We start from the raw sequence: 27,800 nt of genomic DNA, 5'->3' as shown, positions 1-27,800 counted from the left end.
AGTAAAGAATTTCGGGTGAAAGCCAACGCCCACCGCCCTACGGGCCGGTTACATTTTTTGTTGGAGATTGTTTCAGGAATTTTCAGCCATGGAGATTCTTGAAGACGAAAGAAGCAGGACTCTAGACGAAGTTGAAGCAAGAAAGGAGATTCAGAAGACTTTGTGTCGCTTTCGGCGCAGCCCAAAGAAGCAAGCGTTGCAGACCTTTATGAAGTTCAAATACCGCACGACCCACACATCAGAGTGGGCCGGCGAAGAGTCTCTTCAAGGATTCCGGATGCTGTTGGCGATCTCCCTCGGCGCCATACAGTTCGGTACCAGTACCTCACTTTGAAAAGGAGGGGATGTCACGTGACACATCCCAACCCTATGTGTCCGTGGACAAGCTACACCACAGCAGGGTTCAGTCAGTTTAGATTAGCAGTGATCTGGCACTTTTGTGAGTCTATTCGTAGACCGTGCATGTCCAGTCACTTAGCATAGATGCATATCCTCCGGTTGCACACAGCATGATCATTGGAATTCCCATCCGAATCCATTAGCATCAGTTAGGGGAATTTTCCAATGCATTTAGCCTATTTTCCTATTTATGGGATTTTCACTTATTATTTTTAAGTGACTTTCTTACAAAAGTAGGTAGAGCAATTTTGCTAAGTTAATATATAAGCAAACCAAAGTTCACACTTTCTGGCAGAAGAGGCAGCAGGAGCACCTTGCTCAACAGGCAACTTCTCAGCAAGACCAACACCTGCAACTACTCTGGCGTTTTCTCCACAGAAGACCTAGCGTTTTGCATCAGATCAGCCTTGGCGATTTGTGCACAGCAGATCAGCCCCGGCGTCACCACGACAGAGTAGATCAGCCTAGCGTTTTTGCATTTTCAGAACCCCGGCGACAGAAGGACCAATTTCAGCCCCTGGCGTTTTTGGATTTCAGCAGCAAATTAAGACCGGCAATATTCACCTAAAGTGTAGGAGATTCAGCCCGTAAAGACCATCAGTTTTCAGCCCTAAGAAACCTCATTTTTCAGCCAAGAAAACGCAGCCAAAACAGTCATTTTCAGCCACCGAAACAGTCCCGAAATTCAGCGATTAGAAGATCTCAGATTTCAGACATCGTCGTCGTCGTCGTCACGTCGTCGTCGTCGGCATAGACCAAGTTGCATAGTCCATTGCATACGCATTGTACACCTTTGTGCAATCAAAGAATAGACCACTCTCGCTACGAGAGTGGGACCTTCGGAGGAGGGTTTTACAACCTCTCGGGGTCGTATCTCTTCTCTCTCCTTCTCTCAGTCTCATTCACTTGCACGCACAATATCCACTCACTTTGTTCGTGACCACAACACTCTCCACAAGACGGAAAGCTCTCTCTTTCCCTAAAGAACTAAAAGGAACCTTGAGCAATAAAGATCACTAATCTTGAGAAAATACAACATTCATTCCGCTGCACCTAACACAAAGTTGTGCATCCCAAGAGATATCACTATCTGCGTGAACGTCACCACAAGACAAATGCACAATCTGCTCTCCATGCAACACGTCCGCAAAAGAGACACGCCTCATCTCTCGCTCCAAACATGGCTGCAAATACACAGAGACTACACCACCTCGTGTGTCAGAAATATGCAAAGGGTATACCAGACCACTCCTAGTACCTCTGGTTATCACCAGTGATCCCCTATGCATCTGAAATGACCGCTCTCCAAGCAGTACACAATGTCCATTGTCTACTACTCTGCAACTAACACACTAAAATGAGACTCTGGCTGAGTCCTGGTACATAACGTACATCTCGTAACGTAAGCAATGCACCGCTAGGTAAAGACATGCATATATTCCAGCACCCTCTATGTCATACGTTGAACCATCAGCAAACTGCGCACAACCAAGTCTCCCACTAGAGAAAGAGCAAAACAAATCACGACATGGCGTCAAGTGAAAAACTACATGATCGTCTAGTAGAAAACGCATAGACAATGTGCTATCCCAAGACACAAAGTAGTCTAAAGGCAAGCTAAACTCAAACGTGACATGGCCGTCACATGCAAACTCTCTAGCATCTGTCCTCACAGTAGCACCATATGCATCTGCCTCTTCCGCTGCCTCATATGCCTGAAGCAACGGCGCCTAATATAACCATCGTGTCCGCAGTGCCCACTGCCAACATGTCAATCGCGATCGTGAGTGAGAACCGCCTCTAACCTGAAGCATCTCCTTATCCATGCCAAAACTATGGCAAACAATGCTCGAGATCACAAGACTCTCCCGCCCGAGAGCAAACCACTGTCTCAAGCAAAGAAGGTGAGCAAACGGTCAAGCTCACTAGCCTCTGCAATAACCTCTCCTCACTCCTGCGAGAGTGGGTACAAGAACATTAAACTGTGTCCAAACTGACAAAACCTGCCAAAGTGAGAGTAAACACTCGATCATTGTCAAAGTGGAAATATATCGACCACTATACCATCAGAGAGCAAATTGTGAATACGCATAAACCATGGCGAGAATCTGGGAAAAATCCGGCAAAGTTTTCCTTGAAAACTGAGCAAAAACTCAAGTACAATCTCTACCATAAACCATAAGACAACTCAATGCCAATGAGTAGAAATATCAAACATTTTCACATACAATGGCAATCCGCACTCAACGTACATCAACGGAGTGACCGCACATGAGCAAGCGCCAAAAGAATTGCAATCCGGAAACTTGATAAATGCAAAAACAATGCTCTCAAGAGAGCTCACTGACACTTGAAAGTGCTCGCCAAAATGCATGTACAATGGGCATCAACCATGTGCCATCACCATATGAGACCATCCGCAAAGACCATGAATCCAAGCACAAAATCACTGCCAAAGTATCCTGTGAAAACCTGTGAAAGAAGCTCCACCTGTGTGCTCCAAAACTGTCACAAACTGTTGATGTGGCATACTCACACACACTACCCAGGCATGGATAATCCCCACGGAAAAAACCCCTACAGAAAATGCTGACCTAGCACTACAGTACGGACTGTTGTCGTGGCATCCCGTAAATTGCGGCGGGATTTGCGGCAGCAAAAAAGCAGGTCAGATTTGCGTGGGCTTTTGCTTTTTCTAGCTACTCAAATTAGAGAGAGAGAGAGAGAGAGAGAGGCTCTTTTGCTTTATTTTGGCTCAAGAGAGAGCCAGAGAAAGAGAGAATATGCTTTTGATTTTGAAAGCTTTTGGGCTCTGCTTTTAGCATCCCATGTAAACCTATTTATTAGCGGTTTTGCATATGGACGCAGAGTCTGAGAGTGAGTCTCGACCACTCCTTTGTACTTTGAGTTGCAGATTAATATAAAAAGAAATACCGAGAGGGGCGCCAGTCTTTGGGGCCAATATCTCTAGGCACGGAACTCCGCCAGCGGGCCAGTGTCGAGTCAAATGTGAACTGTGAACTGTTTGAAGTGATTTATTGTGGTGTCGCAGTAGATTCTCGACTTAGAGTGTCCAAGTCTGTTACAGTAATATCAGGGCACGGCCGATTTTTCTTCTACGGGAAATCCGATCCTTTTTATGCAGCACTTATGGCTTCAGGCAGTTATCAGTCGACTTCCTCTACATTCGGGGATGCGGGAAGAGATCACAACGAAGATTCACGCGAGTACGGCCCGCCTCGGCCTACTCAGGCGGAGCTTGAAGAGATGGAGCGTCGACGATTGATCGGCGATGCAACAAAGATGATGCTTAATTTTGCAAAGGACCCGAAATTTGCAAAATATATGAGCCAGAACCTCTTTTGATGAGGTGCACTCACAGTGGCGGCATTGCGACTCCGATTGGGCAGGAGATTGTGACTCCAGAAAGTCAGTTTCTGGATTTTGTTTCTCACTTGGGTCTGGAGTGTTTTCTTGGATCAGCAAAAAGCAGTCAATCGTCGCTCTTTCTTCAACGGAAGCAGAGTATAAAGCTGCTTGTTTTGCAGCTTGTGAAGCAGTTTGGCTAAGGCGAGTCCTCATGGACTTAGGTGTTTCACTTGATTCAGCAACAACACTTCAATGCGACAACGAGAGTTGCATGGCGATTGCCAAGAACGCCGTCTTCCATGCACGCACAAAGCATATTGAGGTTCAATATCATTATGTTCGAGAGCTAATTGAGGATGAAATTGTGGAGCTAGAGTATTGTCCTAGAGTATTGTGCATATATCTTCACCAAAGCTCTCTTCAACATCTTCATCAACTTGGAGTGAAAACATTTACAACCGCAACCAACTGAATCCTGACTGCATCATCTTCAAGTTGCCTAGTCATAAAGCCCTGCACTGGTGGAGCATTCACATCAACAAAAGGGTTTGAGGTGTTAATACCAGTAGGTTTTTATTTGCAAAGTCTCTCTGTCCCCTAAAGTCTAAAGTAAAGTTTCGGGTGAAAGCCAAAGTCTACCGCCCTACGGGCCGGTTTCATGGTTCCGTCGCCGGGACTGAATCACTTTTTCTTCAAGAAGTGAGCCTCGGTTGGTTTTTGGTGAAGACACAGAGTATAGGAACGCGGGATTACACTATGACTGACAAAGGGAAAGGCATTATGGAAGAGGGTTCCTCTTCGCGAGACAGGCAGGCAATACCTACAGTGTTTGAGGTTGGTGAGAGTTTGAGGCCACCCCTGTCTGTACAGGCATACCAATATGTCACCACCTATTATTCTCCAGCAGCAGTTCACTGCTGGCCATTCATCAACTGGGTGGGATAGCAGAAAGTTTACAGACAATACAGCCAATATTGCGGCATGTAAAGAGCTTCTCTTGCTAAACCACAAATGCGGGTGCAGTTGAGATTAGCATCAACAGTATACTGTATTTTTTCTCTTTAGTAGTTGCATACTAAGTAGGGATGCTCGTGGTGTACACACACGGCTTGGAAGCTAGAGCGCTACCAAGTAGACGCCGACAACCTGTTGGCCCCAAACTTCAAAGACTAGCGCCCCTTTTGGTATTTCTTTATTATATTCAAAGAGGGAATAAAACCTGCGATTTCCTACAAGCTGTCCCGCATAATCCGGGCTGAAAAAGACCTGTTATGGCCCGATTTCAGCAACATAACCGTTCTTGGAAGCTTCACAGACAAAATCCACACGCAATAGATGACTTTCCTGGCACATACACGCACTTTCCCAAACCTCGCGAGAATCTACAGCACGCTGAATTCTCTGTTTTCTGCCCCGAAAATGCACCAGATCGCATGTACAATGATTCCCTCGCGTCACCGAACCTCCTAGGGATCTTAGGGATCGATTGGGCCAAAACCCTAAACCTGAAAATATACACAGCATGCTATAATTCCCTGTTTTGGGCTCCATTTCGCGTGGTGGTCGCATCTGTAGCAAGCCCTCGAGCTCCCACATCTATAGGGCTACTTGCCCTTTGAATCAGACGAGATTCCTCGCGTGAAATCTCTTTGAATTCACCTGTACCTGTGGGGGATTAGCAACTAGCTAATCCAATACCTGTGCAAGAGGCCCTTGCCTCGGCAATCGCGCATAAACCCACACAACTATACATATAGATGAAAAGCCCTCGAGCGGGGCATCACGTTTCTGTATTCAAAGGGGGGAGAGATGCACGAGAGCGGAATCATCGCGCTACATAAGAAAAGGGAGAAGGCAAGCTTTCCATCAAAGCTGTGAAACATGCACCCACTACTCACCCACACTCTGTAGTCACTTAATGCACAATGGCTCACAGGCCGCCAAGTGTCCAGTTTGCCTCTTTTGAGTTGATTTTCTAGTAACTTATAAGTGTAGCGAGGGGGCCTAAATGACTTTGAGCTGAGCCTAGACACCCTCGTGCCCGGTCGGCCCGACCAACTCGTGGCGACAAGGCCTTCCCGTCTGCGGGTGAAACTCTCGGCCGTCGGCCGCTTCACACTAGCCACACAATGTCCGGGCATTTGTGACTTCAAAAAGAGGGTCCCAAAAATTAAATAAAAATCATCGAAAAGAAACCAACAACTAAGATTACAACTGCCATGTCCTTCTGACGGTAATTAGCAGTTGCCACGTCCTCGTGACAGATACTCTCCCAAGGTCGGCTAGGAATAGGTAGAAGACTTGGTGCCTTATGCCTATCAGTTCAGAAGGCTCTCGCCTTGGCAAACGCGCATAAAACCCCCAGAACTGTACATGGTCATCCGAGAAGCCCAACTAGTGGGACATTACCATATGTGCCAAGGGGAGAGAGAGATGCGTGAGAGCAAATCGTCGCGCTACATAGAGCAAGGGAGAAGGCAAGCTTTCCATTAAAGTTGTGATCACTTGCACCCACTACTCACACACACACTGTAGCGCAATGAAGTGCAATAATCAGCCCCTCGCTCAAAAATGGGCGCCCCCCCCCCCCCCCCCCAGTTGGGATGGGCTTGGCAAGTGCACCCCGAGCCGCCACGTGTCCAGTTTGCCTCTTTTGAGTTAATTCCTAGTACCCACCGACTTATAACTTGTAGCGAGGGGCCTAATGACTTTGAACTAAGCCTAGACACCCTTGTACTGCTCAGATTCCAATGTCGACTAGCCCAACCGTCTTGTGGCGACCTGCCCTTCCCGACTACGGGTGAAACTCTCTGCCATCGGCCGTTTCACACTGGCCACATAATGTCCGGCCATTTGTGACTTCAAAAAGAGGGTCCCAAAGATTAAATAAAAATCAAGGGAAAGAAACCAGCAACTAAGGTTAGTGGTTTCCACAGCCTCGTGATATGCTTGCAACACATAAGCCTTCCAAGTTCAAAACTCTAGTAAGCCACTCTTTTGGTGGGGAATCCCACTAGGTCACCATCACCAGAATTGGATCGCCTTGAGTTTAATCATTGGAAGTGAGCTTGCTCTTCATCATGGATTCGACTAAGCTATCCATCGGAATCAAACTCTCGGCACATACACTTAGCTCCATCCACACTTCATTGGCTACAAGGTGGCATGATGTTAATTTTTAGAATGCAAAGAGGTAGGAGAAAGGCTGTCAACGCAACATCTTTTGGACTTCCTCAAAGCTGCCTTTCTCATGTCACCTATTCTCGGAGCTTTGATTATCCCCCCATTGGGGAGAGGTTTCTACAGATTCACTTTGAGACATCGGACGAGGCTAGTCTAGCATTGGCACCCAGTCCTCTCAGCTTCAATAGAGATTTGTCACTTGTACAAATGGAGGCAAGCTATAGATCTACCTAGACTAGGCAAGAGTTTACTTCCAGCGCATATTACAAAGATTGACAGTAGTCTGGGCATTTTCTTGAGTGAGAGTGGTACACCGTCGAATGGTGTATACACACCGACCCTCGTATTGATTCGTCATCCCTCTCTTTTGAAGAATCCACCTCGGTTCATCTCCCCCTACTATCATGGAGGTGACATTGTTTTGCATGTTGTAGAGCAAGGCATATGGCAATTGAAAGCACTGGGAGGATAGAGAGTCCAAAGCAACGGCAGTAGGAGAGACGGATCATCAGGCAGTAGAAGGTCAAAGGCTAAGAGAGCTAGGAGGAGAGAAGCAAAGAAGTGGAGGTGGTGGTAGAGCAATAGAGGCTACTCCAATTAGACAAGTTTACAGACGCAGGGATCCTCGACAGGATCCACCTCTTTAGGCTTGCTCTTCTTTTGCAAAGATACCACCTGCCTCTCATGAGCCCGATAAGGTTCTTGGGGATGCTTTTGTACCTTCATGTTGTTCTGACAAAGATCATGTTCCTCTTGCTGTGCTCATGACCTAGTACGAGGAGAGCTTTCCACGGCTTTGATTACATAAAATTATATATGTTAAGAAAATTTGAGAGACTCTTTTCTAAAACCAAGAAATACTCTTGGTCACTAACTGTATATTTTATGGGCATTTTAAGGATTACATCTCTGTGCTGATCGGCTCTGTACATTTATCTTGAGGTTGTGCCCTATTGATGTTCCCTTTAATGAGAAGATTTCCGAGTAAAGAAGAAAGGGCGGGGGGGGGGGGGGGGGGGGGGGGGGGGGGGGGGGGGGGGTGGTTGGCGGGGGAGAGATTCTTCTTTCAATAATGCATCACTAATTTAGCACAAAGACAAACAAATGACCGAATGAATTCAAAGAGTTTTTTTGTTGTTTGAAAACAAGCCAAGGGTTTTTGTCTGTAAGTAATTTGACAAGATAAAAGGAAAAAAGGAGCTTACAGGTTGACACCAAGCATTTCAAATACGATGCAGAGATGCTCCTGATAATAAAAATGTTCAATCATGCGTACAATTTGATGATTGTCCTCTGGATCAAACTTGCTATTCAGCTGCATGAATATCAATGCACACACCAACTTCAGGAACTTTGAGTGACAAAACTTTCCAGATCTAGCAAAAAAAGGATTTACCATATCAAGTATAGAAACTTCAACGATTGCTTGTTGGTGATATGCCGGCTGATTTTTTATAACCTTAACTGCAACAAAACAATCCCTATCTTCTGACCAGCACTTTGCAACTTGCCCAAATGTCCCTTGACCAAGGAGGTCTTTTATGATATACCTGGGAGAAATAACAGAGCCCTTGTTGTGAAAAAAAATATCAAGAAAAAATTGACTTATTAAAGCTGAAGCAACGAGCAGTGAATAAACCACCACATATTGCAAGAGGTACCAGCAAACAAAGTATCCTCACCTGTGATGAGTCTGATCATTTGCAAGTACATCATTTACAGCAAGAATCAAATCTGACTTCTCATTGTCAAGACCTCCATTGGACGCTGGAACAGAAGGAGTTGTCAAGTATCGTTTTGAATTTAATGGTTCTGGAAATGTATAGGAAGGATTGCACATTTGGAAAGTTTCCACAATCTCCTTTGTCAGTTTGACCAAAATCTACAATGTGCCACATCCTGAATGTTAAAAAAACTGAAGCAACACAAGGATGCAAAAGACCAAAATTGATGGAATACATGTGGGCTATTGAGTAAGCAAGGGCATACTTATTTATAAGCTATGACAGTTTCAAAAGCACTTGCAAACATCAGAACATTTTAGCAAGATGAGAGCTCTGTGGTAAGAAGCCTTCAACATTATCATCCAAAACGGAGGCCAATGCTGGAAGGGGAGCTGTTTAGTAGTGCCAAGAATTTTGCCAAGGGAGGATTAGAGAAGTCAGAATCTTTTTAAGGACCTCACTGGAAAAGGAACCTCTTCAAAAATGTGTAAAGGTAAGGGCTTGGTGCTGAGATAGCTTACATGAAAGTTTGAAACTCCTTCAAGGACGTACTTTGAGTTCGCTGTGCAGGGCACAGGAAGGAGAAGGCACAAAGAGTATGCTATAACAGCCAAGAGCCCCACTGCAGATGGATCAGCTCAGCTTGGATTCCTGCAATTTAGATGATCAAGAAAAGAATCCCAAAAACAGGAAAGGGTAGGTGGGAATGACTGACAGGGATGGACACACTGACCCCCAGGGTTAGCAGGGGTAATGGCAGCACTTCTTTCTTTTTGCAAAGTGTTAGCAGTGTGCTACTCCTGTATGAACGCTCTATATTTAGCCTACCCTCTTATAAGAATGGACGACCTTGGGCCATGGGGCCACATTATCCTGTATGAATGGCCCACATTTAGCTTAGATTCCTGTGTGTAAGTCCCTTCAGAGAGGACACTCTTGTGGCCACATTATCCTAGGAAGAATCTTCCCTCACAAGGGGGATATCTTTGTCCAACTTGAGCCAATAAGTCCTACATAAAGCATCCATCCCCAGGCAGCGAGTCACGCCCACTTTCATATTCCTACCTTGAGTGTGCCGTCATAGGCCACCATCATTCCATTTTGCAACTGTATTATCATGTTGTTACTCTTGGGGGTCTCACCTCCACAGTCAGGGTCAGTAGTTGTATCATGCTCATGCAAATGGTTGTCTTGTTCTCTCTCATGTGCTAATGTCATCATTCTTTCTGCCACCCATTTTGGCATGGTCATAGAGCTTTAAAAGTGGGTAGGAAGTGCGACAGAAACTGATGCTTGAGTGGTTTTTTCTTTGAAGAAGTCCGGAGGCAGCATTTCCTTGAGCTAGCTTTGGAACATGGTTGAGCTGTTCTTGCACCTCCAGATTTCAACCTTTTGACTATAACCAAGCATGCACTTGTTAACTGAATGTGAGAGAGGGGTGTGGGTGTGTGAGAGGGGTTTTTTCACCTCTGTTGTATCTTGTAATTGGCTGCTGCCATCTGTCTCTGCTATGATGTATCTATGTCATAGACTGTGTAGGAGTGTGTGGATGGTATAACACGTATGAAAATAGTGGTAGGCAAATAAATGAGGGCTACATGGAGCTCTATTCACGATGGGCTCAATGCATATCTTTTTAATTGCAGAAAAAGTGAAACCTTTTGTCTTACATAAGGAAGGCATTACAAAATCCTGCGGGCATTATTCATAACCAACTGGCACTGAAAAAGACCATAAAATATCATGAGATTACAAAACCATAGGGGGGAAACAACTAATGATACAAGGAACAAATAATAGTTAGCGATTCAAGTACTTTTGGGACCAAGCGTTGGTGAGAGATCCAAGGAGGAGGTGATATGTCATAACCACGGGGAACACGGAATTGTTTGAAGAATCCAATTCAGACTTGGAGTCCATTGAGGGAGCCGTTCCGGCTTTTACACACTTGCTTCATCTACCTTCATCTTCATTGTTTCCTCTCACGTCAGGTGTGCAAATCAGCCCCAAAGCTTCCTTTTGAAGACCATCCGCAACCCACATCGAGTTGGATCCAGAAGCTGCATAGAATCATCCCCGGTGCTTCATCCTGAAGAAATACAAAGGCTACATCATCCATTCTAGTCGAGTCGAGTCTTGGTTTGAGGTATTGCATCGTGTTCCATTTACGTAATCTAAAATCGGAAACGGTGTGGGGGACCCTTGAGAGGGTCGGTTGGAACCCCATAGGAGAAGCTAACCAGTCTCAAAGACAGATCACAGACTACTTTAGAGCTGCCACTGGACATGCGGAGGAGTTACTACCACAGCAGAGCTCGTCGCCTCACACCAGGGGCACACTAATCGACCGAGCGACTGAGCTGGGGAGATCCAGACGCCCACGACTGCGGAGGACTACACAGCATCGACGGAGGCTGCATCAGAGGATTCGGATCACTTTGGCCCGACATGCACGACGCCCTGTCAGACTACTGACCATGGAGGAGATTGATGAGATCCGCCAGCGACCGATGCTGGATCTCTTGTGATCTAGCTATCACAGCTAGCTACTTAGTTCACACCTAGCAGTTTAGGATTCCATAGATTTTATTTTGTCATTCTGTCATTTCATTTTTGTCATCTTGTTACTCTGACTTTGTATCAGATCCACCACATTGTAACTTTCTGGTCTCATAGGTCACTTTGGCCTTTTGAAGATGTTAATATAACATTTCATTTCATTTCTTCTCTCTCTCTCTCTCTCTCTCTCTCTCTCTCTCTCTCTCTCTCTCTCTCTCTCTCTCTCTCTCTCTCTCTCTCTCTCTCTCTCTCTCTCTCTCTCTCTCTCTCTCTTTCTCGTGGATCGAGACTGGGAGATACAGCAGAGTACCAGCAAAGGCCAGGACATGTCTCCTATGTGACCTGGAGCCTGAGACAGAGTTGCACTACACATGCCACTGCCCCGTCTACTACAAGATACGCGGCCACTTCCACTGCTTGTTCAGAGAGGGCTTTGGACCACTCTCCAGAGTCATGCGGTACGAGGATCAAAGATGCTTGGGTCTGTTTTTGCTCGAGCTGTGCAGACACAAAGAGAGCCTGATGAGAGGAGAGGTCAACAAGTCTCAGAGACGGATCACAGACTTCTTTAGAGCAGACACTTGACACCCGGAGGAGCTACTACCACAAGAGAGCTCACCGCCTCACACTGGAGACACACTGATCGACCGAGCGACCGAGCTAGGGAGATCCAGACGCCCACGACTGCGGAGGACTACACAGCATCAACGGAGGTTGCATCAGAGGATTCGGATCACTTTGGCCCAGCATGCACGACGCCCGGTCAGGCTATTGACCATGGAGGAGATTGATGAGATTCGCCAGCGACCAATGCTGGATCTTTTGTGATCTATGATTTAGCTATCCCACCTAGCTGGATCTTTTGTGATTTGTGATTTAGCTATCCCACCTATCTGCTTAGATCACACCTAGCTGTTTCAGATTCCATAGCATTTTATTCTGTCATTTTTGTTACTTTGACTTTGTATCAGATCCACCACATTGTAACTTTCTGGTCTCATAGGTCATTCTGGCCTTCTGAAGACGTTAATATAACACTTCATTTCATTTTCACTTCTCTCTCTCTCAACATCTCTACCTCATATCTTTGGCTTTCTCTCTCAAGTAACTTAAAGGAACCATCAATTACCCAAAGTTGCATTCATTATTACAAGGAAAGAGCAAAGTATTGTGGAAGTGTGATAGCACACTTCTAACTATTTCTCTACATTGGTATCAGAGCTTGGATTTCGCACTAATCCGCTAATCCCAAAATAAAATTCTCTCTTGCGTTTGAGGCTGTGTTTTGCAGTATTTTGGGGCACTCCTCCCACTCTTTGGAATTTGTTCGGGCCACTCCTCCCACTCTTGGAATTGCAGGCCTGCCATTGCGTGTGGGACTATGATTTGAGTGTCGGCAAAAGCAAACAAGTGTACACCCGGTATTGCATTCATGGTGCACCGACAAGGGGGTAGAAAAGTTGCCCCGAAGATAAGTCTACGACACTCCTTTTGCATAAGGGAAGGAATCCTTGCATGGTCAAGACTTGTGGTTACATGGAATACTCCAAAAATCCTCCTTTCATGGTCAAGACTCGTAGTGATATGGATTACTTCGAAAATCCACAAGGCGAGCACCCTCCTCCACAAGATTAACCAGTGGATTCTTCAGTTACCCCACCTTCTCCAGCCTCACCCCCACCGACAGCAACTAGTCCTATGGATTCCATGATGTGGATGATGATAGACATGATGATGCGGCAAGAGAAGGCTCGACGACAAGAGCATGTGGAGGCAGAAAAGCGTTAGGAACGGTGATTGGCGGCCAAGGCGGAAACTCGTGAACGTCATCGCGAAGCAGAAGCTCAAGCTCAAAGGAGGGAGCACGAGGCCGAGATAGAGGGTCCAAAGCACGAGCGGGCAATCATGTGTGACCTCATTTCCTCTCTACGTTCCCGATTTGATCCAATGCCCACACAGCCAAATTATGATAAGCTTGCTAAAACCATTGCGGAGGCAACCAAACTTACAGGAAACATCAACAACCCTGAGAAAATCACGTTCAGTAAGTATGACGGTAAGACGGATGCGATTGTAAATTACTCATGGTTGCATCAAATTATTTCTTACTTCGTTGTTTTGAAAAAGTTTTGTAAAAAAATAAGGTCCTCCTAACCTCGATGCATCTCACGGATGATGCTATCACCTGGAAGGATGAGTGGATGGATAAGAAGTCGGACGCTCATAAAGCAGCCAATGAAGTGATGGTCATCTCACGCTTCATTGGGAGGAGTTGAAAGAGGACCTCCAGAAGTTGTAATAGGCTTCAACACCCAAGCGAGGAATCGATAGCAACACAAACAAAAACTGCAAAAACTGAACTTGAATAGAGAGAGAGAGAGAGAGAGAGAGAGAGAGAGAGAGAGAGAGGATCTCTTGAAGTTGTAACTCGCTTGGACACCCAAGCGAGGAACCAATAACACAAACAAAAACTGCAAAAATTGAACTTGTTTAGCGCCGAGAGAGAGAGAGAGAGAGAGAGAGAGAGAGAGAGTCGACACAAAGCGGTAGAGTTCCGCTTTCAAATGCACTGCCCCCAAAGACTAGCGCCCCTATGGGTATTACTTGCTTGATTGATGCTCCATAAAGTACAAGAGCCGAGGATCTCCTTCTTCCTGCTCCCAAGCTAAATTGCCGGGAGGAGAACCCAAGGCACTTATTTATAGATTGCATAGGCCTCTAAATTGGGCACCGATGATGCTTTTCATCGGCCAAATGCGGAGCCTTGAAAATCCCATGCAAAGAACTTTCCTTGCAACTGCCGTACGGACTACGTGTCAGGACTAAGTCCGCAATTTGCGGCAGATTTTGCGCTGGCCTTTTCTTCTGACTTGGGCGTGGTCTTTCATCCCCATTAAGCCCGCGGGCCTCTATACGGTGCCATTAGGGCCCTATGCCACATCATCTCACTTGTGACATACCCGCCTCTTGAAAGAAGAGTGATCACCCTCGATTACTCATGCAAAACAGACAAAGGATAACTAGCTCAGTAGACAATGACTCTTATGTACTTAATGCACCAAGCCACACACATCCACCACTTGCACAAAGATGACAGTCACTGAAACAGTCACATCACAGTCACATCATTATCCCCGTCGAGATCACAAATGAGAATCAAGATCATTGTAACTTACTTAGCAATCACATCCAGACCGCACTGATCTTTTCACGAACTTGATTTACTAAATCTCGTTACTATCACATCACATCAGCTTTCACTGCCTTCTTTACTGGTACGCAGTGAATCTGCTTGTTGAATCTATTAATTACGGTCCAAATACCATCGTGCCCACTTTAAGTCTTCGGAAGATCCATCCATTGCTATACTTTCCTAAGGTCCGTTAGGAATAGGTAAAGGCTGTAGGAGTCCTTCCAATTTGTGCCATTCATACTTTACCTTTTGACACACCAAACAAGTGCGCAAAAACTCGTCCACATCCTTCTTGAGTTGAGGCCAATAGAAATACTTTTCCACCCTTTTCAACATACCCTCGATGTTGTTAGAGTTTTGGCATCTCAAGTGAACTGCCCAATGTGATCCCATTATTTAGCTTGGCTTTTAAGTATTTATTTTACTTATTTGTCAAAGTCTGGGTAGGGCAATTTACTGAGGTTGCTATATAAGCAACCCCTTGCCCCCATTGTATCACAATCAATCCATTGCCAAGGTTGGTTGGTTCACGAGACTCTCTCTCTCTCTCTCTCTCTCTCTCTCTCTCTCTCAAGAACAGTTGCTATTTACTGAGTACAGAGAGACTTCTAAAGATGCTCAAGAGAGCCTATCTTCTAGAATAAGTACAAACTGTGGATGATCAATGGCAGGACTGTGTGTACATCAAGGTGGAAACTGAGAAGAATGATGAATAAACCACAGTGGAAGGGCATAATGCCACGTGATCGTGCCTCTATCCATACTGAAAAGAACTGTAGTACACGCCCATAGTCGAAGAAACTGATGTCGTCTCCTCTCTGCTGCCCTATAGAGGCCTACTGAAGAATCCCATTGGCTGCGCAAGATATGCAAAAGCTCAGACCAAACTACAACCAAAGTAGTGGTCACATGGGAAGGACGACCACCCAGAACCTGAGCACAGCTAGCCTTCCATATAATCCACAATACTATGATGCATATCGTAGCAAATAGAATATCATGAGGCTATATGTCAAACTCGTGTACTAAAATAGGCATCATGTCCAATGCCCCGTCTGTATCCCAAGGCAATTAGCAAAAATACTAGATCTGTGGAAGATCCCTCATACATGGTATGTGAGCCCAGATGTCGCAAAAGCCAGGTGACATCCCCCCACGTCACAAAACCCTCTTGAATCCCAAGTCTACAAAAAAAGGCAGCAAACAACACTCCATACATAATGTGCATGTGGGCAGATCGAGAAACAATGGTGGAGCGTCTCCTCCACCTGTGTCGAACAACAATGACAAGCAAGATCGTGTCCTGCCCGAGCAGCTCAAGTCCCAACCGGGAGACCTGCGTGCGTTAGCATCCAGAGGAAATACGAAATACGGCATCTGACATGAAGGCTCCAAATGCATGACCAATACTGATACATGAATGCATGAGAGAGCTTTTGCTCCAACCAATGTTGTAGATGGCGTGGCTGATGATGGACAGTCTGGTGGCGAAAAATGATATCTCAAAATGTGCGCGTTGTACTCAAAACATGACACCGTCTCCTCTGCAATATGTCTCGGCCACATCCACTCTCCCAGATCCCAGACAAGTTGTGCTAGTGGTAAACCTTCCCGGACCCACAACCTCCATAACGCTACCTCCTCTGAAGAAAACACAAAGTCTACACATTAGCGCTTGCCAAACGCACCTACCACTCGAACTGGCTCATAATGCAAATCAGGTTGCTCATCCAAAGGAGAAGAGCCCTGAAATGTCAGGCGCATGTGCCCTCTACTATGTCCGTGATCTACAAGCGAGTAGACAGAGTGCCTTTGCGCACCAAGCGTGGACGCCTGTCATCATCAAGAAAATCCCACCAGCCCTCATGCATGGGCAGATCCGAGTCACCCAGGATAGCCTACCGCCAATCCGAAGGAAGAGCATCCTCAAACTCTAGCATTCGGGTGGCAGCTCCCCTGCGTATACTGAACTCAATGCTAATGAAATCCACATCAAGCAAACCTGCCTCTAACCAGATTCGTACAGAAGCAGCTGGCCCATCATCCCATCTTGCCCAGTCAATATGAGTCCGCTCCCCTAACTGACGTCCCTCATGATCACAAACATATGCATTCCAAATCAAGGGTTGTCTCTCAATCTCCTCAATGCATCGCAGTCTTCGGTGAATCATACCCTGACGTAAAGTCAGCCAAATCCGTAAAAGTGATCTCATGAAACGGATAATCGTGCGCCTAAGGCCCCTTTGCATCTAATGATCCAAAATGTGGCACTGCATGGGACAAAGCATGATACAAAAATTGTTTCCAAGGCTCGGCCCCAAGAAATAAGCCTCTAACTATAAGTTTGGACAGCAGAGAACCACTCTGCATCAATGATGCCCAACCCTCTCTCTCTCTCTCTCTCTCTCTCTCTCTCTCTCTCTCTCTCTCTCTCTCTCTCTCTCTCTCTCTCTCTCTCTCTCTCTCTCATGCTTTCTCCCCTTGGTCTCTACACTTCCGCATCGTCGACTTTGACATGGTATCAGAGTTGTGTGTTCCTTGACCTTCGGCGAGCAAGGCGTCTCGTGAAAGAGAACCCCTAGAAATCCCTATGTTGCAGGCGGCGCCACCATCCCTCTCACTCTGCAATTGGCGTTTTAAAACGTTGGAGTTTCAGCGCACTTCACCTCCTCCCCCCTTCTCTTCATGCCCTCGCTATCCCTGGCAGCCCTAGCGTTGGCGTTGTAAAACGCTCTTGAAGCAAAGGCTTAAACAAGTAGAAAAGAAGTGTCCAAAGTTGTGTTTTAGGATGTATGGTCCATTTCCAGTCATTAAAAAGACGAGTACTGCCGGCCACCTTCGGCGACCTCTCTCTCTCTCTCTTCCGCTCCCCTTCATCTCACTTGGCGTTTAGCCTTCATCTGGCAGAGAGAGACACATGTGAAGGGTTATGTACTCCGCCATATTATGTTAGTAGATAAATGATGTGTCTATGAAGTTGCGGTTGCCTAATTCATGGTCAATGCACATTGCACAACGTTTTTCGTGTTTCTTGGTTGAAGTTTTTTCAGGGAGTCTCCTAGAGGAGATTCTTGAAGAGGATGAACTCGAGATCATAAACGAAGCCATGGAGCCGGAGTAGATTTTACTACATCGCTTTCGGCAAGAAGCAAGCAAGAAATTACTTTCTGAAGTTCAAGGATTTCGGAACTTTTGACGCAGTGTGGGTCGACGAAGATTTCTTCATCAATTGTTGAGTGTTTTTGGCGGAATACAAGGAAGCCATGCAGCTCGGTACCAGTACCTCACCTTAAAAAAGGGGGGATATGTACATCTAACCCTATGTGCATGTGGACAAGCTATACTCCAACTTCTATGGTTTAAGACAACCTAGGATGTATTCTGGAAATCTTGTTAGCCTGTGTTAGTTGCATACTCTCTGATTGCATAGGATCACCACAGGTGTCTGCTAGATGTAGGCACTGGGGAGTGTCAATCCCATAAAAACATGCTGACAAATGCTTGTTAGCCTACCTTGAATAAGTTTCTAAAGCCTTGCTTAGCTAAAGCTTCATACTCTCAGTAACCTCTTCCAAGGACTGGCCCTCAGCATTGGCGTCAAGCAATTGACTAACCAATCTAGTCAACAAAGACTAGAACAAATGGCCAAATGCAGCATACGGATTTCTACCAATGGCACTAGAATAGGAGTCATTCAAAATTGCTTGTACTAGTGGGAGATATTGTTCCCAATGAGACTATTGATCATGAACATACGACTTTAAAACATCATTTGGCAAACTGACTATGGAGATAGTGGGAGAAATTGTTCCCAATGAGACTGTTGATCATGAACATATGACTTTAAAACATCATTTGGCAAGCTGACCGTGGATGAAATGGAGATAAAAAATTTAACTTGGTGTCGAAATTTTCAAAGAGTGCTTGACAAAAATGGGACGTAAACTTAACGCCTCTATCTAAAGAATTGACTTTGACAAACCACAAAGGGGATACCAATGCTTAATGAAAAACGTGCTACATCTTATGCTGTGATTGTGGCCTTACAAGGAATAAGCATGCAAAGCTTACTACAACGATCAATAATGGTTAAACACATCCATGGAAATGTCCTAAACTGGGCCTTCAAGAATAGGCAACGGCATCATAAGACCTTGCTGCTAACCCCTAGGGGCTTTAAATTTTTGACAAATGGAACACTATCTGACATATTCAAAAATATATTTTCACATTTTAGGCCAATAAAAGAATCTTTCTACCTTTTCTAAAGTCGTATTCATGCCTTTGTGTCTTCCCGTGAGTGCATCACATGCATCTTGCAATATGGCTTCCCTACTAAGAGAAGATAACACACAGACAGTGACAAAAATACCAGAGACCATAACGAATAAAATATTTGTTGGGTCCTTGTGTAGCAAGAGCCTGCAACCATTGGTTACCAAACTCGGAATCTGCATACTTTTTCATGCTATCAAAAGATACTCCTATCAAGGAGACTGTGGCCCTGGACTCGAGAGTCAAGACCTATCCTTTGCGAATTAACTCTGTTTTACCTGAAACATATTCAATCAAACCACCAAATTTCTCAAAAAATTGTGGTCACCTAGCTTGATGGTCACTCCAATGTGCATGAGGCATAGACTCGAGCCACTTAAGGACTTGGATCACTACGAGCCATAAAATTTCTACATACAAAAAATGCTTCCAATGCTTTAGGCAATGAAAAATAGAGAGAAGTTCCTTATCGTACACTAAGTAATTCTTTCCTATATTGTTTAACTTCCTACGGAGAAATGCAATTGAGCAGCCATGCTATTGCAGCACAGCTCCAATGCGACATTACTCGCATCCGTCTATACCTTGAAGGGATCATCCCACGAGGCAAGAATGAGACACGGACCTTCAATCACTATCACAAAATGATGACGTGGCAATACTGCCCGGACAATACAAAATGATGACGTGGCAGTACTGCCTGAACAGTACAACAGATGACATGGCAGAAGGTACCGGCAGCAGATGACGTGGAAAACTGTACGACAGTACAGCATGCTTACTGTACGGACTTCCGTGAAATGCGTTGACAAGCCTACAGTACGGATGCCCATAGAATGCGCTAACAAGGTGCTGACGCGGCAAATTGTACGGAATTCCAATTTTTGCACTGATGCCTTTTCTGCCAGCTTTTGGAAAGTTGCTTTTTGGAACAAGATGCTTTTGGGATTATTGCTTTTAGGAACCAATTGCTTTTAAGTTCAACTGCTTTTGGGGCTCTACTTTTGGCATCCCTTATGAGAATAAAAGGACCCTTAGGGGCCTCGCTCTTCAGAGCATCTGAATGCAAAGTCTGAGAGCAGAGGACCCTTCGGGAGTTGTAGCTTTGCTCAATTGTTAATATAAAAAGTGTTACACCACCGTTGCTTCGCCATTTTGCACGGCTAGTGATTGTCTCGGGCTCGCTTTCTTCCATTTTGGGTTGCTCATCAGGCTCCCCATCAACTGGCACATCACCTTTAAAAGGTTTCAGGAGACTCGCATGGAATGCATTGTGAATCTTCCAAGTATTGGGCAACTTGAGTCGAAAGGAGACATCATTTATCTTTTCTTTTATCTAGAAAGGGCCATAATACCTCATGGTAAGCTTTGGAAAAAGCCGCTCCTTTCCTTTTCCTTTCCTTAAGTGTGCCTTCTCAAAACGTAAGAGCACCCAATCGTCTTCTTTTAAGTTCAATTCTCGTTGATGTCGATCTGCTGCCTTCTTATGTTGCTCTTGAGATTTCACTAAAGCCTCCCGGACCTTGGCAAAAGCAGTGTCCAAGTCCCTCGTGTACTACTCGGCTTCAAAAATCTTGTCTTTACTGCTGAGAAAGAATGGAACCTTCGCACCACCTTCAATTATCTCAAATGGCGTCTTCCCCGTCGAAGAGTGAACCGTGTTGTTGTAGGCAAATTCCACCAAAGGCAAAAAAAAATCCCATTGAGTCTTCTGATCAGAGATGTAACACTTCAATAAATCCAGAACAACTGAATTTGCAATCTCAGATCGCCCATCTGTCTGCGGGTGGAATGATGACGAGAACTGCAACCGTGTGTCAATGTTCTCCCAAAATAGCCCTCCAAAACAAACTCGTGAATCGGGGATCTCTTTCGAAGACTATTGTCTCATGCATGCCATGCAATCGAAATATCTGTGCAATGAACAGTCTCGCTAAATGGTCCGGCTTGACTGTTTTCTTCACTGGAATGAAGTAAGCTTGCTTGCTAAATCTGTCAATGACAGTCCAAATGCCATCATGCCCACTCTGTGTCTTCACGAGATCAAAGATGAAATCCATTGCAATATTATCCCAGGGGCGGGTGGGAATGGGTGAAGGCTGTAGTAATCCCTGTGCCTTATGCCTGTCGAACTTGACCTCCTGGCATACTAAACAACTGCGAACAAAGTCGTCCACATCCTTCTTGAGTCTCGGCCAAAAGAAATAACGCTCCACACCTTTCAAGGTGGTGTCGATGCTACGGTTGTGAGAGTGCGCATGTGAGAGAGAGAGAGAGAGAGAGAGAGAGAGAGAGAGAGAGAGAGAGACGCAAGGTATGGTGAAGAGGGTGCGATCAGCCCCCCATTGACTACCAGAGCAAGAGAACCTCAGTACAACAGATGTGTGATCTCTGTGAGATGAGATGAGATGTGGAAGTGGGTACCCCCTTGGCCCTATAAATAGGTGCCCAAGGGGAGGTAGGGCAAGGCTTGATAAAAATCCCCACGACACAGCAGAAAAAATGATATATGGAAATATATGTGGGCGCCCGGACAAAAGTGGGCGGCCGGTCCCAAACTCGTGCAACCGGGACCAGGAGCAACCTAAGGCTATGGGTGGCCAGCCCACAGTCATACTAGCCGTACAAGTATGCCCTAGACCTGTGAAGCAGCAGAGTGGTGTAAATCTAACACCCCCTCTCAATACTGGATGCTAAACAAACCGCATGAAGCCGAAGATATGAGGCTCTGAGAAGAGGTGTGGTCAGACCAAGCTGTCTGCACCGTAATCATCATGTATGAAGAAGGGAAGCCAGATTGAGAAGTCTGCACTCTAAAGATCCTCTGAGAAGAGGAAAGGCCAGACTGAGATGCCTGCGCCCTTTTGCCTGTATCTCCTACCTCCAATCATCCGGTGTCAACCAAAACAGAATCCGCGCCAACAACGCCACCAAACTGCATCTCAATGTGGCTCTCAATGTGAATGAGCTGGGAGTGGTCTACTGTCCAAGTCCGGGGATAAGTCTGTTGTAAGGTTACCAAGGGTGAGTGTAAGCAACTCTGAAGGTAGCAATCCATATGATCAGGAGAGTAGAAGAGCAACTGCACTACCATCCAAGCCAAGCTCCAGGTGACTCCAACTGTAGTCGTGTAATGCCTGATCTCCCGCATTGTGCGGGTAAACCCTCCAAGAGAGTCCAAAGCACTGAAGTCCCACTCCCGTCTGTAGATCCAAGCAATGAACCTGTCCAAGAAGAGATCCAAGATCCTCTCCCTAAGTCCATGTAGATGCACCTGTGTAAACAAGTGATCTGACGTGTCGAGGTCAAGTGGTAAGTGTCTGTCCACCCAAGATGGTGGTGTCTTCTCTAGGAATGTCGGAATCCCATATGCCATGAGCATGGCCATATCTCGTGTGAACTCCTCTGATGAGTGCATAGGTGTGTCCATAGCAAACCACAAGTCACCACCCCCTCTAGAGTGCGCAATCGCCGAAGGATGGCTGGAATGAATGGATCTCCCAAGGATCGTACGCCCGTAGATGATCAAGCCGATGTCAAAGATACCGTGTACTGCAGCAGTCACAGAGAGACCGCACGGACCACCACCGGATGGTGTCCTGGCAGGAGGTAACTTCATCCTCTTTGAAAAACACAAGCCATGTGGCTGTTGTCCACCCAAAAGCTCAATTGCGAGGTGTTGAAAACGCTGCTTTCCAGTGATTTTCAGCGTGCTCGTACGATCCCGGCAAGGTCCGGAGCGGTGCAGAGGAGTATGGGAAGGGTGGTGAATCACTGTCACTGCCCCAAATGGGCTGAAAGCAGAGAAAACAGCAAGGGGTAATGGCTGAAATCTAATGAAGTCGGTGAGGATACTCGCCGGCAATGCACCAGATGCAAAGCAGGTAGGTGGTGGCGAGATCCGGGGTTCAGAAGTTGAGCGTTGCACTCCTGCTGCAAAAACGCAGGTCAATTTGCAGACCACTTTTGTTGCACTTGTTGGCATCAAAAACCTTCTGTTTGCTGAAAAAACAAAGGCTTGATGGGTACCCTAGGTGCCCAACAAATTGTGGAAGGTGTCAACGACACAAAGTGACCAATAAAACCGCCGAAAATGGGCTGAAAACCCAAAAACGCAGATGGAGCAGAGGAGGTTTCCAACGATGAAATGATCCCAGAAGTGAAGCGCTAGCAGCTTGATACAAAAACGCTGATCTGATCTGCAAAAACGCAGGTGGAGGGGGATCCTCCGCGATGAAAAAAGCACATCTCATTGCGCGCCTGGTTGTTTGCAAAACGCTGGCAGATTTTGCATAAAAATGCTGGTTATGTTGATCTTGGGTGGAGAACCTGATGCGGAGATGCGCTGTCCCAGGCCATGGAAAACCTAAGCTGCTGATACCATGTGAGAGTGCGCGTATGCGGAAGCGAGAGAGAGAGAGAGAGAGAGAGAGAGAGAGAGAGAGAGAGAGAGACGCAAGGTATGGTGAAGAGGGGGCGATCAGGCCCCCACTGACTACCAGAGCAAGAGAACCTCAGTACGACAGATGTGTGATCTCTGTGAGATGAGATGAGATGAGATGTGGAAGTGGGTACCCCCCTGGCCCTATAAATAGGTGCCCAAGGGGAGGTAGGGCAAGGCCTAATCCACGACCCAGCAGAAAAAATGATATATGGAAATATATGTGGGCCCCCGGACAAGTGGGAGGCCGGCCCCAAACTCAAGACGACCGGACTAGGAGGAACCTAAGCTATGGGTGGCCAGCCCGAAGACATACTAGCTGTACAAGTATGCCCTAGACCTGTGAAGCAGCAGACTGGTGTAAATCTAACAGCGGTGACCCGTAAAAGGTGGACAATGGCACTCAATCAAAACCTTTTCCCTCAACGGCTGTGTAACACACAACATTGTTTTCTTCATCAAATAGCAATCCGGTGTGGAATATCCTGGCACTATCTCCCCATTTTGCACTATCTCCCCATTTTGTATCCGAGTAAAAACATCAAAAAAATTCGAATTGGTGGCGTACTGATCAACCATATCCTCGAAGCTTCTATGATAGATTGCGGAAATAGCCAAGACTAGGGGCTTCTGAGACAATGCATCTGCCACCAAGTTTTTATGTCCCTGAACATGGACAATCAGGAAGTGAAACTGTGACAAGATGTTAGCCCACCGCATCTGCTGTTTCAAAAGCTGCTTCTGTGACAAGAAGTAGCGTAAACTCTAATGATCAGTAAAGACCGTGAAATCGGCTCCGAGTAGGTAATGTCGCCACTGAGTAAGAGCATGGACCACTGCCAATAGCTCTCTCTCATAAATCTGTGTTGTCAATTCTGGCCTTGAAAACGATCTGCTTTCATAAGCAATCGCATGGCCTTCTTGCATTAAGACCGCTCCCAGACTATGACCACGAGCATCACAATTAACTTCAAATGGCTTTTGCAAGTCTGGCAAAGCCAACACTAATCCAGTAGTCAGTTTTTTCTTAAGTGTCTGCAAGGCAGTCACCTCTGTCGGTCCCCACAAGAAAGGAACTCCTTTCTGAGTCAATATGCGTGAAGGGGAAGCTACCTCCGCAAACGTCCGAATGAACCGCATGTAGTAAGAACACAACCCCAAGAAGCTTCTAACTTCATGAACATTCTTCAAGTCTGGCCAATCGCGGATAGACTCCATCTTGGCCGGGTCCATATGTACCCCTGTTGCTAAGACGATGTTTCCCAGAAAGTGTATCTCCGGCAAGAAAAATTCACTATTTTTGGCATTGATAACTAATTTGTGATCACGCAATGCCTGAAAGACCTGTAGCAGATGGTGGCGATGTTCTGCTTCATCCTTGGAAAAAACTATAATATCATCAAAGAAAGTGCCGACAAAAGATCAATGGTCTCGAAAAATCCTATCCATCATTTGGTTGAAAGTCGTTGAAGCATTGGTAAGTCCAAAGGCATCACCAAAAATTCGTATGAACCAAAGCTTGTCCGAAAGGCTGTCTTATAGACATCTCCCGAAGCGATTCTGATCTGATGATATCCGCTTTTCATCAATCCTGCTGAAACAAGAGGATCCTTGAAGTCGGTCAAGAATATCATCGATCCTTAGAATTGGAAATCTGATCTTGATAGTGATTTTATTGAGAGCTCTATAATCAATGCACATTCTCCAAGATCCGTCTTTCTTTAATACCAACAAAACCGGAGAGCAGTAAGGCAAAGTACTCTGCTGGATAAGACCCTTTTCAAGAAGGTCTTTCACTTGGTTCATGATTTCTTCATTCTGGGCTCGACTAACACAGTAAGGTGGCCGGTTCGGTGGTGTGCTTCCAGGAATCAGATCAATAGTATAATATATACCTAGATGAATCCAGGATAAGCCCAGATTCGCCCTTGAAGGAAAGTACAAGGTATAGACCCATTAGTCACCCACAAGACGATATAACCATCAGCTCCATCATGCATAGTATTGACTAAATACCACGACATCCCCACTAACGTCGTCAGCGCCCAATAGTGCGTTTAGAACTAGGTACTAACATATGCTCCCCAGCACAACACACACCACACGCACACACACATGAGCATACATCAACACAAAGTTCAGCGTATATAATCCTCATGACGAGATGGGGGTAACTCACGTGGCAAGCCTTCAGAGAAACAATCAGCATGTGTGTGAAGAAAATCTTGGTGTTCTTTGTCTAGTTCAGACATGTTCGCTCTATGTTCATCATTCAACTCTTTCAAATAGATTGAGTAAACAAAAAGACTGGATTTCATTAATTTTGACATGGCCGAAGTCGATACAACAGGGACTGAGTCGATACAACAGGGACTGACTCGCCCTTCAATTTTACATCTAGTACAATTTTTCTGCCCTTTTTATTTGTCAAAGCCGCTTTCTTGGCCCAATAGTCGACCACGGTATTATTCTTATGGTACCAAGGGACTCCTAGGAAGACGTCACACCCTTCCAAAGGCATGATGTAAAAGTCCTCGTGCCCTAAATACCCCTGACAATGCAAACGAAGATTGCCAATGACAGGCGTAATGGCTACATCCCGTTCGCGCGCCGCTAGAACTGCCTCTGCTGGTGGCTCATCCTGTCGGGCGTAATCTCGAGCCGCGCCGCCAATTCATGTGAAATGAAGTTAACCTTGGCTCCTCCATCGAAAAAGATAAGGGCTTCTTGATCTTTCACTTTGCCCCAAGCTCAGTAAAGTTTTGTACTTTCATCTATCTCGCTTGGGTTAGTTCCAATGCAATCCGATATCAGTCTTGCTTTCATCTTGCATTTTCTGCCACGTTCCTATGCCGCTCTAGAACTCTCTGGTCTGCCTTCAGTCTGTCCTTATTGTGCCTTTTTGGGGCACTTTGCAGAGATGTGCCCTTGTTCCCCGCAACCAAAACACTTCCCCTCTTTGAGATAGTTAGCCCTTTCTCTAAGAGTCAGTCGGGGTCATGTATCTTTCTTTTCCTTTTCTTGGGGACTCTTTTTCTTTCTATTTTCATTGTTCGAAGTCTGTCTGGTCCTTTGAATCAAGATTTCATCAGTGGAGTAGGTCAAATTCCCCGAATGTATCGAGAAACCCCGTTTCGCATGACCCATTAATTCTTGAATAGAGTCCGACTTTTGTTCAAGGCAATAATCTCGGAGCTCTGTAGGGAGTCCGCAGCAAAACCACTCAATCTGTTCCTTAAAGGTGACCTCCTTAAACGAAGAGGTCAGTAGAAAAGAGTCCCAAAACCTCTCGCAATATGCATCCAAAGAATCTCCCTTGGTCATCCGAAGATAGTTCCAAGCGGTTCTCACATCCCATTCGTACTCCCGGGTCAACCAAGAAGAAATAAATTTCAACCGCTTGACTGGAGCTTCTTTCCTCAAAAGAAGAGTGGACCACCATGTTCAAGCATTTCCTTTTAGAAAAGATGCAGCCCTCCTGATCTTGGAGTGCTCTGAGTAATGCCCTCCAGAGAAGGCTATGTCAAACTATTGGATGAAGGCCAAAGCCCTTGGAGCATCTCGGAATCCAGAAAAGGATTCAAATTTTATTGACTGTCCACCCTCTTTAAATTCCTTAGTCTTCTTGGTATGTCTTCGAGGAAGTCGTATTGGTTGCATCTGTAAAAGTGCTTCTTCTTCGCATAAAACATGTGGTTGTCGGAGTCCGAACTGTCAGAGTAGAGCTATCAGAAACTGGTCGGAATCTGAGTTTCTTTGCCTTTTTCTTGCTCTTTCCGAAGCTTTGCTTTTGCTTCGCTTCTTGCCCTTTCTGTCCTCCTCACTCGAGTCGGAAGAGCTAGAAGAACTGTCAGAAGAAGAGGAAGAAGAACTGGGTAGTCCTTCAAAACACACATGCTTCTTCTGCTTTCTTGCAGATGGAAAAGAAGATCGACAGCTCAAGTAACCAGGGTAGTCAGTCCCATTCTTGCGCTTCTTCAGCTGCTTTTTTGATTGACTTTTCGAGTCCAAAAGCTGCCTAATCTGGGCCTGAACCACCTCTTGAAGTTCCTCTTCTGTAAACATCCTCGGAGTAGGAGGTTTCTTGATTGCCGCTTTAATTGGTGGTTCGGTGGCTTTCTATCACTGAGTATACACTTCAGCCATGGACTGCTGAGTCAAAAATTTTGCAAACTGGGGATCTTTAACAAACTGAAGCATCTGCTTTGTGCACTCGTCAACCTGTTGTCGATGTTGCATCTCCAAAAGTTCATACCGTGTAGGCCGAGGTGGCCCATACTCATCTTTAGTTAAGTCGTTTAAATCTTCAGGGTTGCCTCCTCCCACCTCAACGGTTGCAGAAGAGGTCGATTGATGCTTTTTGGAATCCATAAGTGTCGCGAGTAAAGGGATCGAATTTCCCAGTAGAAGAGAAATCGGCCGTGCTATGATACCACTGTAACAAACTTGGACACCCCAAGTCAAGATTCTGTCGCGACACAGCAGAGATTCACTTCAAAACACTTCACAAATTTCACAGTCGACATAGCCCGGCGTAGTTCCATGCCAAGAGATATTAGCCTCAAAGACTAGCGCCCCTTTCAATATTTCTTTTTATATTTATCTTTGAGCAAAGTACAACCGCTCACGGGTGCTCGCTCTCAAACTCTGTGTCTGG

At 45.7% G+C, this 27,800-nt stretch overlaps 1 protein-coding gene across 1 annotated transcript in view; it reads right to left on the bottom strand.

The window, feature by feature from the left end:
- Nucleotides 1–27,800, bottom strand: part of LOC147428697 (dual specificity protein kinase YAK1 homolog) — a 125,636-nt gene that overhangs the window by 76,429 nt on the left and 21,407 nt on the right. Inside the window, exons 2-4 of the mRNA XM_086497217.1 lie at nt 8,634–8,833; nt 8,348–8,501; nt 8,157–8,266 (exon numbers count right to left, since the gene is read on the bottom strand). Coding sequence (XP_086353343.1) covers nt 8,157–8,266; nt 8,348–8,501; nt 8,634–8,833 — 464 coding nt within the window. The remainder of the gene's footprint in view (nt 1–8,156; nt 8,267–8,347; nt 8,502–8,633; nt 8,834–27,800) is intronic.

Source organism: Adiantum capillus-veneris, chromosome 23 (genome assembly GCF_014529385.1).
Source record: "Adiantum capillus-veneris isolate H3 chromosome 23, ASM1452938v2, whole genome shotgun sequence".
NCBI classification, from domain to species: Eukaryota; Viridiplantae; Streptophyta; class Polypodiopsida; order Polypodiales; family Pteridaceae; genus Adiantum; species Adiantum capillus-veneris.
The sequence above is the reverse complement of the archived record's forward strand: the minus strand, read 5'-3'. Positions and strand labels throughout refer to the sequence as shown.